Here is a 15,769-nt window from a genome sequence, read left to right as displayed (position 1 = left end):
TGGTCTCAGTACCTTAGCCAATCTTCATGCAGCGTTAGCAGAATACTTAACTGTATAAAGTGGTGGGGCTGAGCCTGATCCTATCAGATATTTCTGCCCCTGTGCCTACAAACAGCACTTTTTTCCCTTTCTCGATCCTCTTCTATACCTAAAAGTGACTGAAACCAAATGTAACATCTTAATGTGGGCGGCACGGTGGCACAGCGGTTAGCACTGCTGCTTCACAGCCCCAGAGACCCGGGTTCAATTCCCGCCTCAGGCGACTCTGCGTGGAGTTTGCACATTCTCCCCGTCTGTGTGGGTTTCCTCTGGGTGCTCTGGTTTCCTCCCACAGTCCAAAAGTGTGCAGGTTAGGTGAATTGGCCATGCTAAATTGCCCGTCATGTTAGACGAAGGGGTAAATGTACCAGAATGGGTCTGGGTGCGTTACCCTTCGGTGGATCGGTGTGGACTTGTTGGGCTGAAGGGCCTGTTTCCACACTGTAAATAATCTAAATTGTACGTTGTGGATTGTTTTAATCAGCACGTTAGGATGAAATCAAAGTCCTTGAGCTATGCCTAGCTTGGTACAAAACCATTAATGTTGTGAAAAACTGGGTAATGGTGCAGAGAGGAAGGTGTGTCAGTATATAAATGCAATTTTCCACTTAACAAGTTACAGGCATGGAATAGGAGGTGCAACTTCAACAGGGAGCTACTTAATGAATCCTTTGAAGCTTGATAATTGGAAGATGAAGGATATGATTGGTGGAAAAGAGTAAGCGGTCAATGCAACATCACACATGTTGACTCTGCACACCCGAAAATCACGCCACAGATGATTAGCCAACCCTGTACACTGCTGAGGATTGACGGCTCTGACTTCTCTCTGCACTGAATCTATATGCCCTTGATTCTAGTTCACGGTATTCTTTGATTTGTAATTCAATTGGATAAGTCAATTTTATTTGAAACGTAAATAATCTTTGCCGAAAACAACAATAGAGCACAAGTTAATTTGTAGTTATGCAATTTTCATATGCGGTCAACAAACATCTCAAAAGCGGGGGAGCCTGTCTCAACAGAACATGGTACACATAGCATTCTGGGTCCCTATCCTAACACACCACCAGATCAACACTGCCATCCTCAGGAATTTGGATTACATGGCTCCAAACTGCTCCTGCACCTAAGTAATAATTTCAGTTTTGACTGTCTCCACTTAAACAGTGGGAAGACTAAAGCCACTATCTCTCAGCTCACATCACAAATTTGCAGCAACACAGCTCTTCAATTTCCATCCATGACAACTGTTTTAAACGGAACCAAATTGTCTACAATCTCTACCTGGTTCAACTCAAGCGGAATCTGATCCCATAAACTCTCCAAATACAGACCATATGTGTCCAACTTCTTAAAACTACCTGTGCACTGGGGAAACTCTACCACATGCAGTCTTGGCTACTTCAATGCTTCCCTGAACAGTCTTTCATTTAAACTCTGTAATACTGCTTCATCAAAACCGCTGCTGACTATGTTGCACTCTATATCAAACATCACTTCGCAATCACTCCCATCTTCACCAAGTGCAATATTAAAGCACTGTGAGCTTTAATACCTAAAATTTAAAATTCTAGCCTTGTGTATAAAGATCTCCATGGCATGGCTGCTCCATCATCCTAATTCCTCCAGCCATTCATATTGCTCACAGTCTCTGTCCCTTTGAACAGAGTATCCACACAGAGTATCCTGCAACTACAGTATCCACACACCAACCTCTCCACTCTCTTCCCTGTCTTCTGGGTCCAATGAAACTGGAACTTTGTCCCTTACTTACCTTGAGATGCCTTTTAAGACACACCATGTTAACAGAGCGGCATAGTGGCTCAGTGGTTAGCACTGCTGCCTCGCAGCACCAGGGACCCAGGTTTGATTCCAGCCTCGAGTAATTGTGTGGAGTTTGCACATTCTCCCTGTGTCTGCGTGGGTATTCTGCGGGTGCTCCGGTTTCCTCCCACAGTCCAAAGACATGCAATTCAAGTGCTAAATTGCCCATAGTGATAGGTGCATTAGTAGGGGAATGGGTCTGTGTGGGTTACTCTTCTGAGAGTGGGTGTGGACTTGTTGGGCCAAAGGGCCTGTTCCCACACTGTAGGGAATCTAATATAACCTAAATTGTGGTGATCACCCAAAGATATATTTTATAGGCTCAGCATTAATTTTTACTAATTCTTCTCTACAGGTCTGCCCTCTCAGGTAGATTTGATGCCACCATTCAAATAAGCAGAGGAGGTTATCCTAAGTGCCCTGGTCAACACTCAGCCTTCAAACCAAAACCATTGAAATAGGTTAGTGGGTCATTCAGCCCATTCCTGGTTATGGGAGATTGCCATTTGCCATTCAGCTATCAAGCTTTGAAATTATGAAAGTGACTATGTCTCATAGTTGGTTGCAAAGTGTTGGAGGTTATGGAAGTTGCAAAGTAAATGCATTTGTTTTGGAAAAAAAAACAAATACTTTTTCTTCACTCCAGCTAAAGATGACAGGCCAGAGAACACGATCAGGAAGCAGATGCAATGCATTTCTCTGGAGAAAGATGCGATCTATACATTTTTCATGTATGATGTGAGAGTCATGTGCAGTGGTGTATTTAACAGAGGGATTGGGGAAAGGAAGGAAACAGACTGCCTGCCAGTATCGTCTGGAGAACACACAGAATCAGTGGCAATGGACAGAGGATTTCAAAGGAATGGCAATTAATGAAAAAAGGCACACTGTGTTAGCATTTCCAAAAGAAAAATCAGGATTGCGTTCACCGTAGATGAAAGTCCTTTTCAGCAGAAAGGTAGTGCTCACCCTGAGATATCAGATCTGCATATGAAGTGTACTCAACTAACCTTTCTTTCAGAAATTCTATCTTAAAAGTTTAACATTATATAGTTTGAGTACATCATTGCATTGTAAAACCTGAAGGAACTTACAAGAATAAAATATTCAATACATTGTAGAAGGACGATAGAATGAGGAGAGGGTGAAACCCAAGGCTCTGAGAATTACAGGCTGTAGGAACGTGGAGTGGAAAGATGCACACACTGAGGATAGGGATGGAACAACAGAGCGAGGGTGTGGAACACATACAGACATCCAAAGGTCTCACTGGTTTTCCAATAACTAAGCAGGGGTCTTTCCATCTTTCTCCGCAGTCTCCACAATCACTGACATTACTGAATGCGTGAGCCACATATTCATATTACAGCTACTTTCTACCTGTATCGATTTCACTAATGCATGCAGCACCCTTGGGTAGTACTCCCTGATACTCAGTGACATAAATGTCCCTATATTCATGGGAATTCCATTTCATGATGTCATCCTGTTCCCCCCTCACCCCTCAGTTGGAGCAAAACACTCAGAGACACAGTGTAGTTTTACCTCCTTCATCTTTTATTCCAGGCCCTGAGAACGATCACCGACGTGCACAGAGACATGGGTTCAGTGTCTTCTCTGGAACAGCAGGTTCTCAATGAACTTACACAGTCATTTTACAGGGAGGAGCATCCAGATAAGGCAACATATATATTAATTGAGTGACTGTTACAATCAGCGAGCATCAATCGTAAAGATTAAGCCATTTGCTGTTCCACAGCGAATAACTGGCTTCACATAATGAATACTTTTCACCTTGTTAAACTGACCTCACAAACTGAATTCTACCTCATCTTGTTAAACGGCTTACATACTGACTGCTTTTCCACCTTGTTAACCCATTACCCTTGCCTCCAGTACCCCACTGTTAACTCTAAGTTCTTATCTGATCTCAGTCATGCTCAGCTGAACCTCTTTGTTTCACAAAACTCAGAACTTAACTCTTTCCCTGCCTGCTTATACCCTATACACATTCTCAATGAGCCACTAATTGAAAACATTGTATAAGTCACAATAAACCATTCTAAAGAACAGTAGTAACAGATGACATCCAGAATATTGCTGAATCGTCAATTGAGGCCGAAGTCCAATAATAGCTAAGTCACTCAGTTTGGGAATAAAGGTGCAACCACTTTGTACTCTCAATTGTTAAAAAGGTTTGCAAGTTATAAAGAAGTAACTAGAGGGTCCTTGTGGCATTGTGGAAGCAGTACCTCTGGGTTAGAGGTTCCAGGTTCACGTTCTGTCTGCCACAGAGGTGTGTCAGAACAAGTTGACTTTTGGAAAATCTTGTATTTACACAGTATCTTTAGTGGTTTGCAGGTCTGTATACATATGAGGACATGGTGGGTGTGAGTGAGTGTACATATGTGGATAGATGCATAGGTGTGTGGATATGTGGGTCGTGGCTACAGCATGCATTTGTGAATGTGTATTTGCTATAACACAATGGACAAATTGGGGACACTGTTTCTAAACAGCGAACTTTTAAAGCATGTATTGGTTATAACTTGATTCTGGCCCTATTAGTTTAAATGGAGCTGCTGTTATGTGGCCTTCTTATAACATGGGATTGCATGAGAACGGAATTACCACATTATAGCAGAACTGACCATATACGTGTGCGCACGCGCGTGTCTGTGTGTGTGTGTGAAGGTGTGTGCATGTATCTAGCTGTGGATTTGTGTCAGGGTATGCAATATAGGTGGTGTCTAGCCATTCGAGACTTTTGCACCACTGAACTGGGTCATAGATGGTCTGCAAATTCTTCCTGTAAACTTAATATTTTTGTCAAGCAGTTTCTGATGAAATTTTTAACTGACCTAGCCTCAGCAGCTTTGGTTGTTCGGAGGTGGGTTAAAGAGCACTCCCCTCCCCACCCCCCCAACAACTGAAGTCCATTTATCAAGGTTTTCCCATTCGGTGGAAGCAATTGTGTCACAAAGCCTGTGGACCTCTGAATTTTAAAACAAATCTTTAATTTACAAAACCTGAAGGATGAGATGAAAAATGCAAATTACAGAAGCTTCGCACTGCAGCAACAGCTCAGTAGAAGAACATTAAAAAATGGACCCATCAAGTTTGTACGGTCATATAATAAGGCTGTAACTGATTTTTGAACTTGATTCCATTTTCTCATCTCGTCTCCAAATTCTCCTGCATCTGAAAATCAACTGTCTCAACTTTAAGTATACTCCTCTTTAAGGCAAACATGCCTTTCTGTAGGTAGAGATCAATACTCTTGTACTCTGTACGTGCACTTATTAATATCCTATATTTCGGCAGCAACATTCCCTTCCTCATGGACCACAGTCCCCTCACAGTAAAGATCAAATTACCACTCGTCTTGTTAACTACAGTACATAATGCACTTGTGTTTTAACTTCCTAAATCCTTCCGAATTTCGACATTCAACAGTTTCTCACCAATTAAGCGTTCAGTTTTCCTACAAAAATGAATAACTTCACAGTTTCACATTGTCCTCCACCTGCAACCAACGTATCCATTCACTTAATCTATTTGCACACCTTTCCAGACTTGACCATCCTCCTCACAGCTTAGGTTCCCACCTAGCTCTGCATCATCAGCAAAATGGGATACATTATACTTCATCTAAGCCATTAATACAGACTTCAAATAGCACTGACCCTTGCCACACTCCTTTAATAACAACCTGCCAACTTGAAAATGAACTACTTATTTCTACTGTTTCCTGCCTTATAATCAATCTTCTATCCACAATAACAGATTACCCCCTCACCCAATAAGTTCTTATCTTATGGAAAAGGCTTTGTTAGCCTCATATTGAATGCCTCTGAAAATTCAAAGTTAAAAATCACACAACACCAGGTTATAGTCCAACCTGTGACAACCACCTGATGAAGGAGCAGCGCACTGAAACCTAGTGCTTCCAAATAAACCTGTTGGACTTTAACCTGGTGTTGTATGATTTTTAACTTTGTCCACCCCTGTCCAACACCGGCATCTCCAAATCTGAAAAATTCAATTATGCTACATTCACCAGTTTCCCTTGAACCACACTACCAGAAACATTCTATTAAAACTCCAGAAGACTTGGCAAAAGAATTGCCCTCTCAGTAGACTGGCTGGTTCTCCTTAATCAGGTATTGGTTTTTTTTTAAAGAATAAAAGTGGTAAAGCAGTTTTACTTTACAAAAACAAATGTGCTTATCTTTAGCTCAAAGAATGTTTCTTTCCAAAAGAGTCTAGCCAGTTCTTCTTGCTTTGAAACAGTATGGATTACCAATAAATAAAGGAAAGGGTGGAAAGATGGGAATGAAGTAGCCAGCACCTGGTAGTCGTTCCAGCGACATTTCAGTTATTACTGGAAGTTGCCATCAAGGTTGATGGAGTTGTTAAGAAGGCATATGGTGTGTTCCTGGTAATCACTCCACTGATGTGCTTCAGTGTGGATGCCGGGTGAGATCTGACTTGACTGGGCTCGCGAACAGAGAATGCTCATTTGGGACAGTGCTAAAAAAAAATGCCAGCACCTGCAGAACAATTTCCTGGCACAGGCTATATTACTCCAGGCAAGACGAGACAAGGCGAAAACAAGTTTCATAAAATATCATGAAGGCAAAATGCCTCATTTTGTACATCACAATAACCACGAAGCAACGTAAAATGAACAAAAGCACAATTTTGCCAGCAGTGATAAGGAGGGAGAAACTGAAGATGTTCATTATAGAGCCTCCAGGCAAAATAGATTTCACGGGAAAGTCACAATCAGCAATAATTTTAGCTTCTAACATTTACTTTTATTATCCATTCTGTGATAATACTAGGGATGAGGGATACAAGTTCCGATAAGAATTGGAAATTGGACAGCCTATTTCTAGGAGCATAGAAACTAAAGAGCTTTCACAGAAAAGTTCAAAGGGGGGGCTTGAAAACATTTATCTGTCTTTTACAGCTGTAGAATTGTTAACAATGAGTCATGAATTCACATTTGTACTAGATGCATGAAAGAAAATTCCTTTCCACACAATAAACTATTACATTACGAAGATTTTTAAAATATTATTCTTTACAGTATTGCTGACTGTTCAAGAATTTATTGCCTAGAGTTAATTGCCTTTGAATGGAAGGGCCTGCTAGGGTCACCTTAGGGGACAATTAGGAATCAACCACATCACAGCAGACTCACATGTAGGCCAAGCCAGCTAAGGCTGGCAGATTTCCTTCCTTACAAGGACATTCGTGAAACTGATGGGCTTTTACGACAATGATCAATAGTTATATGGATTCCATTAGATTAGCTTTTTAAAGTCCAGATTTCAATTCAAGTTGAATTGCCAAGGTGGGATTCAATCCCGTACCTCCCGAACATTAGGCAGGGCCTCTGAATTAAGAGCCCAGTGCCATTACCACTGTGTCAGTACCGTCCTATAGTAGCTAACTGGGTACTACATTTTGGAAGTTTTTCCTTAAACTTGTCTACCTTTCTTTCCTTGGTTAAGATGCTGCGTAACATCTACCTCTTGATTGAGCTTTTAGTCATACTTCTATTTTCCTTTACATGGTGAGAAAAGAACTCTTTCCCATAGCGAATACTCAGGGAATGAAACACACTGCTTCCTATATGGAAATGTGGTGGAAAGCCCTTCAATTGAAGCATTCAAGAAAGCACTGGATAATTATTTGGGAAGAACTGGCATACAAGGATAAAGGGGAAAAACAGGAGATTAATTTTTTACATGAGCTTTTTGAGATGCTCATCTGAAGAGCCTGTGTAAGCACCACCTCCTTCTGCGCTGTAACAATGCGCTAAATCTGAATCCAATTTGCCTTTATAATATTCCCCTGAAACAGCTTGGAGTGTTTTATGATGTTATAGACACTATTTCAATACACGTTGTTGCTGCTGTTGTAGTGGGGGCAGGCTGAGGGGTGATGAGGGTGACATAGAGGTTGAACCACTTTAGCTCCACTCAGCTCAAAGTTCTCACTGGGAGCTTGTGTTCTTTCTATCTAGAAAGAGACAAAGTTTAGTTTTCTTCTAAGTTCTCATGGGGAGGATATTAAAACGCACAGAGCCTCCTAAATTATGCACAATGCAATATTGCAACTTACATGAGAGCATCTAGTGCTCTACTGATCAAACAATACAAAGACCTCCAGTAAATTCATTCATATATCTTACACACATTGACATGTAAGATATACTGTAATCTTTCAAAATTATAGAGCACTGTCAATTTTGCTTCTTTGCTCAACTCTTCCAATAATGTTTCTGCTCCTTCATGTCCTTGAAAAACTGCCATAAGTGGGATGTGAAACGGGGTAACCATTGCCACAACATACAAACCACCGTATAATCACAATACTACACATCTGCATTAGGAATGCTCATGGCTGGGAAGAGGGTGGGAATGGGCAGGTTAAGTGACAAGCACTAACTAGGAGGTTTGATGAATGTTTAAAGTAAACCAAACCTCAAAGCACCTGCACTCACAGAATCATGCAGCAAAGAAACAGGGTTTCTAAATCTATGCCGACCTACCATCACTGAACTACTCTAATTCCATATATCAGCACTTGGTCCATAGCTTGCTCGGCCTTGACATTTTAAGTGCTCATCCAGATGCCAGTCTCTCCTCATAACTGAGACTTTTCAACCCAGGCAACCTCCAGGTAAGTTTGCTACACTCCCTCTCCAGTGCATACAGTATTCCATCTATGGCCTAACCAATGCTCGAGAAAGTTGCAAGAAGATTTCCCTGCAACTAGACTCAACCCCCACCCACTCTCCCCCCCCCCCCCCCCCCTTCTCCCCCCCCCCCCCCCCCCCGCTAATGAAGGCAAGGATCCCATATGCCATCCTCATCACCCTGTCTACCTGTGCTCACATCTTCAGGAATCTACAGACTTGTACGCCAAGGTTTCTTTATTCTGCAGTACTCTCTAGGGCCCTACCATTCACTGTGTAAATCCTTCCCATACTACACCTCCCAAAATGCATCACATCACACTTATCAGGATTAAATACCATCTGCTGTTGCTCTGCCGAATTTACAAGCTGATTAATATCAGACTGTTGCCTGTTCACTGTCATCAACACCACTAATTTTCGTGTCATCTCCAAATTTACTTATCAAACTCTCTACATTCACATCCAAGTCATTAATGTGTGTAACAAGCAACAAGGCTCCTAGCACAGATCCCTGTGATACATCCCTGGTCACAAGCTTCTACTTACAAAAGCAAAGCTCCACCATCATTCTTTGCCTCCTATTTCAGAATCAGAATCAGAATCCCTACAGTGTGGAAACAGGTCCTTTGGCCCAACAAGTCCATCCCGACCCTCCGAAGAGTAACCCACCCAGACCCATTCCCCACCCTTATATTTACCCCTGACTAACACACCGAATCTACATATCCCTGTACATTATGGGCAATTTAGCATGGCCAATTCACCTAACCTGCACATCTTTGGACTGTGGGAGGAAAATGGACCACCCAGAGGAAACCCGCGCAGACACAGGGAGAATGTGCAAACTCCACACAGACAGTAGCCCGCGGCTGGAATCGAACCCGGGTCCCTGGTGCTGTGAGGCAGCAGTGCTAACCACTGAGCCACCATGTCGTCCCTAATTTTGGAGCCAGTCTGCCATTTATTTTAGATCCCATGGTCTCCCTTTTCTTCTTACCTTTTGGATCAGCCTTCCTGAAGCTTTAATGACAGGGGTGTTAACATGGCCAGTTCAAACTGAATAATGATCATTTCGTTAAGACACATTATTATACTTAATGTACAGACAATACATCAAGCTAACCCTTCCAGAAATCCAGTTATTGCCCACTAACCTAGTTCAAGGGCAAATGACACCACCTTTCAAAGGTTGCTTTACCTCCCACCAATCTTCACTTTCGGGAACAACAAATTAACTAAATTGGAAAAAAAACTCTTGTATTTGATTGTCAAAGTGACAGCCACTTTGAAGTATGTTGCACTCGTCACTCACACCCCTGCTGTGGCGATAGGGTGCAAGATACAACATAGAAAATTGAACTCCGGCACTTTTGTTATTCAACAGAACAAGTAAACAAGAGATTTTTAGCAATCTGAAACCTGATTACACTGCTGCCTCATGATTCATTTGAAAACATCTATTTATTACTAGAGGTACATGTTATTATGGTGGTTTCAATCACTTTTGTTTTGTTCCTGTGCTAAGAGAGTTTTGCGATCTGCCAGGCCTCAGTAAACTGATAAAATTGGAACAGTGATCTAGTTTGATTTGCCTAAGGAATGCTTGATGCTAATGGGACTGGAAGAGTATAGATTGGATGCAATAAAACACCTTTCACACTATTCCTTTAAAATATGCTTACACAAGATATAGTGTAAAGGAACTGTGGATAGGAAACTTTAAAAATTCTCAAATCATATTGGATTGTATTTGAACACAGGTCATTTTGAACTGTACACATTTATCCATGAATATTTTACTGCTGAGGACTTTGCTTGTCACTGTAAGGTCAGGACCAGTGGGTCATTTCCTGTTGAGTTCTGCAGTTCTTTACCCATTATATTCCTCGATTCAAGCAGCTGCACAAACATACGCCTTATAGTAAACCTCAGTATAGAAAGCAAAGTAGATTCTGCATAAAGTCAATCTCATTTTTTTAAAAAATCAGTATCAATTAAACAATTTGCAGTCCTATGAGAGTTCACACTGTATTAAGAATAGCTGACCCACTTACAATCATATCCTCATGGGACGTATCCACGGTATTAATTACAGAAACCTATGAAAAAATAAAAACAGACACTTTAAGTGAAATGACCAGAACCATTTTTTTTAAATGGGATCTTCTCTGTGGAGGAAGGCAAGGGATGTGTAGCCCACTCCCAGCACTCTTGCAATATAAGACAAACCCATACAGTTCCAGTATCCAATAATTCATGTTAAACATTCCAGGCACAACCTCAGTAGAATGCTTCCTGTTCACCAGTGAGACTTACATACACGGCTGGCTTCTCTGAATAGCTGTAAACTGCTGCCACATTTTGCACTGTCCGTGCTCACAAACTGCATCCAACCCAACCCCCCCGAACAATTCACTTCAATATGGAGCCTTTATAATAGATAGACAGACGTTTGCAACATCTGTCATTATTTGGTCTTGAATTTGCCCTAATTGGTGAAGGATTAGAGTCTAACACGCTCTCTGAATTACTTTCCTGAAGCCCCTGAATCTAGAAACCACAATTAAATAAGATTTGTTAACATTGTTATTCCTTCAATGCAAAGTTATTAATAAGGTAGCATTATTAACAATGCTGTAATATTTTAGAATTTGATGAAGCTGCTTTTACTATTGTTTCAGTCCTCTTGAGTGGGCAGGTGGGTCTTGGTTGGATACTGCTTCTGAAAGATGGTACCTCCAAATGCGTGACATTACTGTATTATTGGACCGAAGTCCCAGCCTAGATTCAATGCTCAAGTCATGAACTTGATATGAACCCCACCCCCAACCTTTGGAAATTGCCACTATTTATGGTTTCCAGAGGCAACAGAACACTGTAAAGTCTCAAGGATATGAAAGGAATTTGTTTGGTTTTGTTTTACTCCAAAGGTAATGGAGCTGACTCCTGCTTATCACCTCTGCCTGGAGGGTGTCAATGAATAGAGTCAAAGTTGTATAATACGGCAACAGTCCCCTTGGTCCAACTCGTTCCTGCCAACCAGATATCATGAATCTGCCAGCATTTAACCCATATCCCTACAAACACTTCTTGTTCATATACCCATCCAGAAGCCTTTTAAATGTTGCAATTGTACCAGCTGCCACCACTCCCTCTGGCAGCTCGTTCAATATATGCACCTCTCTTTGCATGGAAAAGTTGCCCAAGGTCCCTTTTAAATCTTTCCCCTCTCACCTAAACCTGAAACCTCTAGTTTTGGACTCCCCTACCCTGGGGAAAAAGACCTTGGCTATTTATCCTATCCGTGCCCCTCATGATTTTATAATCCTCTATAAGATCACCCCTCAGCCTCCGACGCTCCAGGGAAAACAGCCTCAGCCTATTCAGCCTCTCCCTATAGCTCAAAGCCTGCAACCCTCAAACTGGCAACATCCTTGTAAATCTTATGCACCCTTTCAAGTTTACCAACATCTTTCCAATAGCAGGGAGACTAGTATTAAACACAGCATTCCAAAGTGGCCTAACAGATAGCAGTCAGGAGTTATGAGTGCTGCCTTTCCTGAGTCCGAAGAGCACTTCATACAACCCTACAAGCTCAGAATGGATCCAGAGGTGGGACTTAGAGCCATCCTGACTCATTACTGGTCTCAGGCATTGAAATGATCCAGCCTGGGCTCCTGTTGCCAGTTCTTTCCATGGTTGCATTTCCTTAGCAAGTTCATATTCAAGATCTCTCTGAAGTGGGATGAATCACAGGCAGGAATGGTCAATAAAGCTGGGTGAAGGCAAAGCGTGATCAGAGAACTGCTGCGAATAAGATGTGTAAGCTGAGACCTGGAAGGGAAGATGTCTTAGAGGCTAAATGAGGGGAATGAATGACTCCAACCTGAACTATACAGACTAGGGACTGCAATTTAAAAAGATCAAGTGTAGTATCAAGGCACAGTGGAGAAAAACCACCATTTAAGGTCTTTCTGCCAAAGTGCAATGGTGGTGGGGTTCCATTCCATTCATTTATCAGACCCTCTCAGTGTCTTAAAGGCATGTCAATCTTGTCCTGTATCCAATAAATAACTTGGGCTTTTGTTTTTGTGAATGCAGGGAACGCCAAATTCATAGAAGGGACCAGTAACAGGAGCCTCCAGTGGATCATTTCAATGCCTGGGATCAGAAACAAACTTGGTTAGAGACAAAAAAAAACTGCAGATGCTGGAGCCCAAAGTTGACAGGCAGGAGGCTGCAAGAACACAGCAATCCAGGCAGCATCAGGAGGTGAAGAAGGGTTACACCCGAAACGTTGACTTATAGTCGTAGAGATGTACAGCTTGGAAACAAACCCTTTGGTCCAACCTGTCCATGCTGACCAGATATCCCAACCCAGTCTAGTCCCACCTGCCAGCACCCAGCCTATATCCCTCCAAACTCTTCCTATTCATATACTTATCGAAATGCCTCTTAAATGTTGCAATTGTAACAGCCTCCGCCACTTCCTCTGACAGCTCATTCCATGCACGTACCACCCTCTGTGTGAAAAAGTTGCCCCTTAGGTCTCTTTTATATCTTTCCCCTCTCACCCTAAACCTATGCCCTCTAGTTCTGGACTCCCCGACCCCAGGGAAAAGACTTTGCCTATTTACCCTATCCATGCCCCTCATAATTTTGTAAACCTCTATAAGGTCACCCCTCAGCCTCCGACGCTCCAGGGAAAACAGCCCCAGCCTGTTCAGCCTCTCCCTATAGCTCAGATTCTCCTACCCTGGCAACATCATTGTAAATCTTTTTTAAACCCTTTCAAGTTTCACACCATCTTTCTGATAGGAAGGAGACCAGAACTGCACGCAGTATTCCAAAAGTGGCCTAACCAATGTCCTGTACAGCCACAACATGACCTCCCAACTGCTGTACTCAATACTCTGACCAATAAAGGAAAGCAAACCAAACGCCGCCTTCACTATCCTGTCTACCTGCAGCTCCACTTTCAAGGAGCTATGAACCTGCACTCCAAGGTCTCTTTGTTCAGCAACACTCCCAGGACCTTACCATTAAGTGTATAATTCTGGAGTAGTGGTGCTGGAAGAGCACAGCGGTTCAGGCAGCATCCAAAGTGCAACGAAATCAACGTTTCGGGCAAAAGCCCTTCCTGATGAAGGATGCTGCCTGAACTGCTGTGCTCTTCCAGCACCACTGATCCGGAATCTGGTTTCCAGCATCTGCAGTCATTGTTTTTACCTCATTAAGTGTCTAAGTCCTGCTAAGTTAAGTTCTCCACCCTCGGGATGCTGCCTGGATTGCAGTGTTCTTCCAGCCTCCAGCCTGTCTATTTGGGATCAACAACGAGCCAGGATGACCGTCAAATCCCACCTCTGGGCCAAATTCCAATGTTTGTGTGTTATTCATCTGCACAGAAGTGCTTTTTAGTGACTGTCTAGAAAGGTAATTTTTAACGAACAAAGTATATGTTTGCAATAAACTATAGGGACTGGGGCTGATTGAAAACCCCTTCCCTCCTCTGGCCCCAGACACATCCACCTTACCGCGCTGGGAGCTACCTCCCCAGGACACACACACACACACACACAGAGACACAGACACAGACACACACACAGACACAGACAGAGAGACACACACACAGACACACAGAGACACAGACACACACACATACACAGAGACACAGACACAGACACACACACAGACACAGACAGAGAGACACACACACAGACACACAGAGACACAGACACACACACACACACAGAGACATAGACACAGACACACACACAGAGACATAGACAGACACAGACACAGAGACATAGACACAGACACAGACACAGACAGAGAGACACACACACAGACACACACAGACACAGACACACACACAGACACACACACACACACAGAGACACAGACACAGACACACACATAGACACAGACACAGACACAGACAGAGAGACACACACACAGACACACACAGACACAGACACACACACACACACACACAGACAGACACAGACACAGACACACATAGACACAGACACAGACAGAGACAGAGAGACACAGACACAGACAGAGAGACACACACACAGACACACACACACACACACACACAGGCCTGAGCCCCTCCGGCCAAGCCTCAACACACCAACACGCCGGCTCACCCACCATGGCTCCGCCGGGCAGCTCCCCTCAGGACAGGACAGACAGGCCGCACCGCGCCGCTCCGCTCTCACTCAATGCCGGACCCACAGCCGCTTCCGCTCCTCTCAGACGTGGCAGCCCGGAAACCTGTCCCGCTCCACAAAACCGACCGGCTCCCTCCGGCTCCCACAAACAAAGGTTCCGCGTGGAGCTGCTCCACTCACCCAGATCACAACACCATGAGCATCAACAACAACAACAGCTTGAGTATCAACAGCACCCTGAACATCAACAACACCATGAACATCAATAGTACTCTGATTATCAACAACACCCTGAGTATCAACAGGATCCTGAGTATCAATAACACCCTGAACATCAATAGTACTCTGAACATCAACAACACCCTGAGTATCAAAAACATCCTGAACATCAATAGCACCATGATTATCAACAACACTCTGACCATCAATAGTATCCAGAGTATTAATAGTACCCTGAACATCAACAATACCCTGATTACCAAAAATACACTGAACATCAATAGTACTCTGATTATTGACAACACCCTGAGTATCAATAGCACCGTGAACATCAACACCATGAGTATCAATAGCATCCTGAAAGTCAACAGCACTCTGAGTATCAACAACATCTTGAACATCAACAACAGCTTTGAGTATCAAAAATACCCTGGATATCAACAGCACCCTGACCATCAGTAGCATCCAGAGTATTAATAGTACCCTGAACACCAACAGCACTCTGACCATCAACAACACCCTGAGTACCAATAGCAAGCTGAACATCAACAACATGATTATCAACAATACCCTGAATATCAACAGACTCTGACCATCAACAGCAACCATACGCTGAATATCAACAACATCTGACCATCAACAACTGAGGGATCAGATGAAGACAGCGGAAACAAAGGGGCAGAGATCTAGTGAGAATGATCACTGAAATCATGTATGATCCAGCAGAGACACAAAAGGAGAGATCTACCGGGCTTGAATAACAATAAACGACATTAACACAATAACAAGAAAT

The 15,769-nt window shown here is 42.9% G+C and overlaps 1 protein-coding gene across 1 annotated transcript in view; it reads right to left on the bottom strand.

The window, feature by feature from the left end:
• sec13 (SEC13 homolog, nuclear pore and COPII coat complex component) overlaps positions 1-14,872 on the bottom strand; it is a 43,317-nt gene extending 28,445 nt beyond the window's left edge. The window contains exons 1-2 of the mRNA XM_060835239.1: positions 14,738-14,872; positions 10,636-10,680 (exon numbers count right to left, since the gene is read on the bottom strand). Of these exons, the coding sequence (XP_060691222.1) occupies positions 10,636-10,680; positions 14,738-14,740 (48 nt within the window). The 5' untranslated portion in view covers positions 14,741-14,872. The remainder of the gene's footprint in view (positions 1-10,635; positions 10,681-14,737) is intronic.
• Positions 14,873-15,769: the final 897 nt, after the last annotated feature.

Source organism: Hemiscyllium ocellatum, chromosome 14 (genome assembly GCF_020745735.1).
Source record: "Hemiscyllium ocellatum isolate sHemOce1 chromosome 14, sHemOce1.pat.X.cur, whole genome shotgun sequence".
Classification (NCBI taxonomy): Eukaryota; Metazoa; Chordata; class Chondrichthyes; order Orectolobiformes; family Hemiscylliidae; genus Hemiscyllium; species Hemiscyllium ocellatum.
The sequence above is the reverse complement of the archived record's forward strand: the minus strand, read 5'-3'. Positions and strand labels throughout refer to the sequence as shown.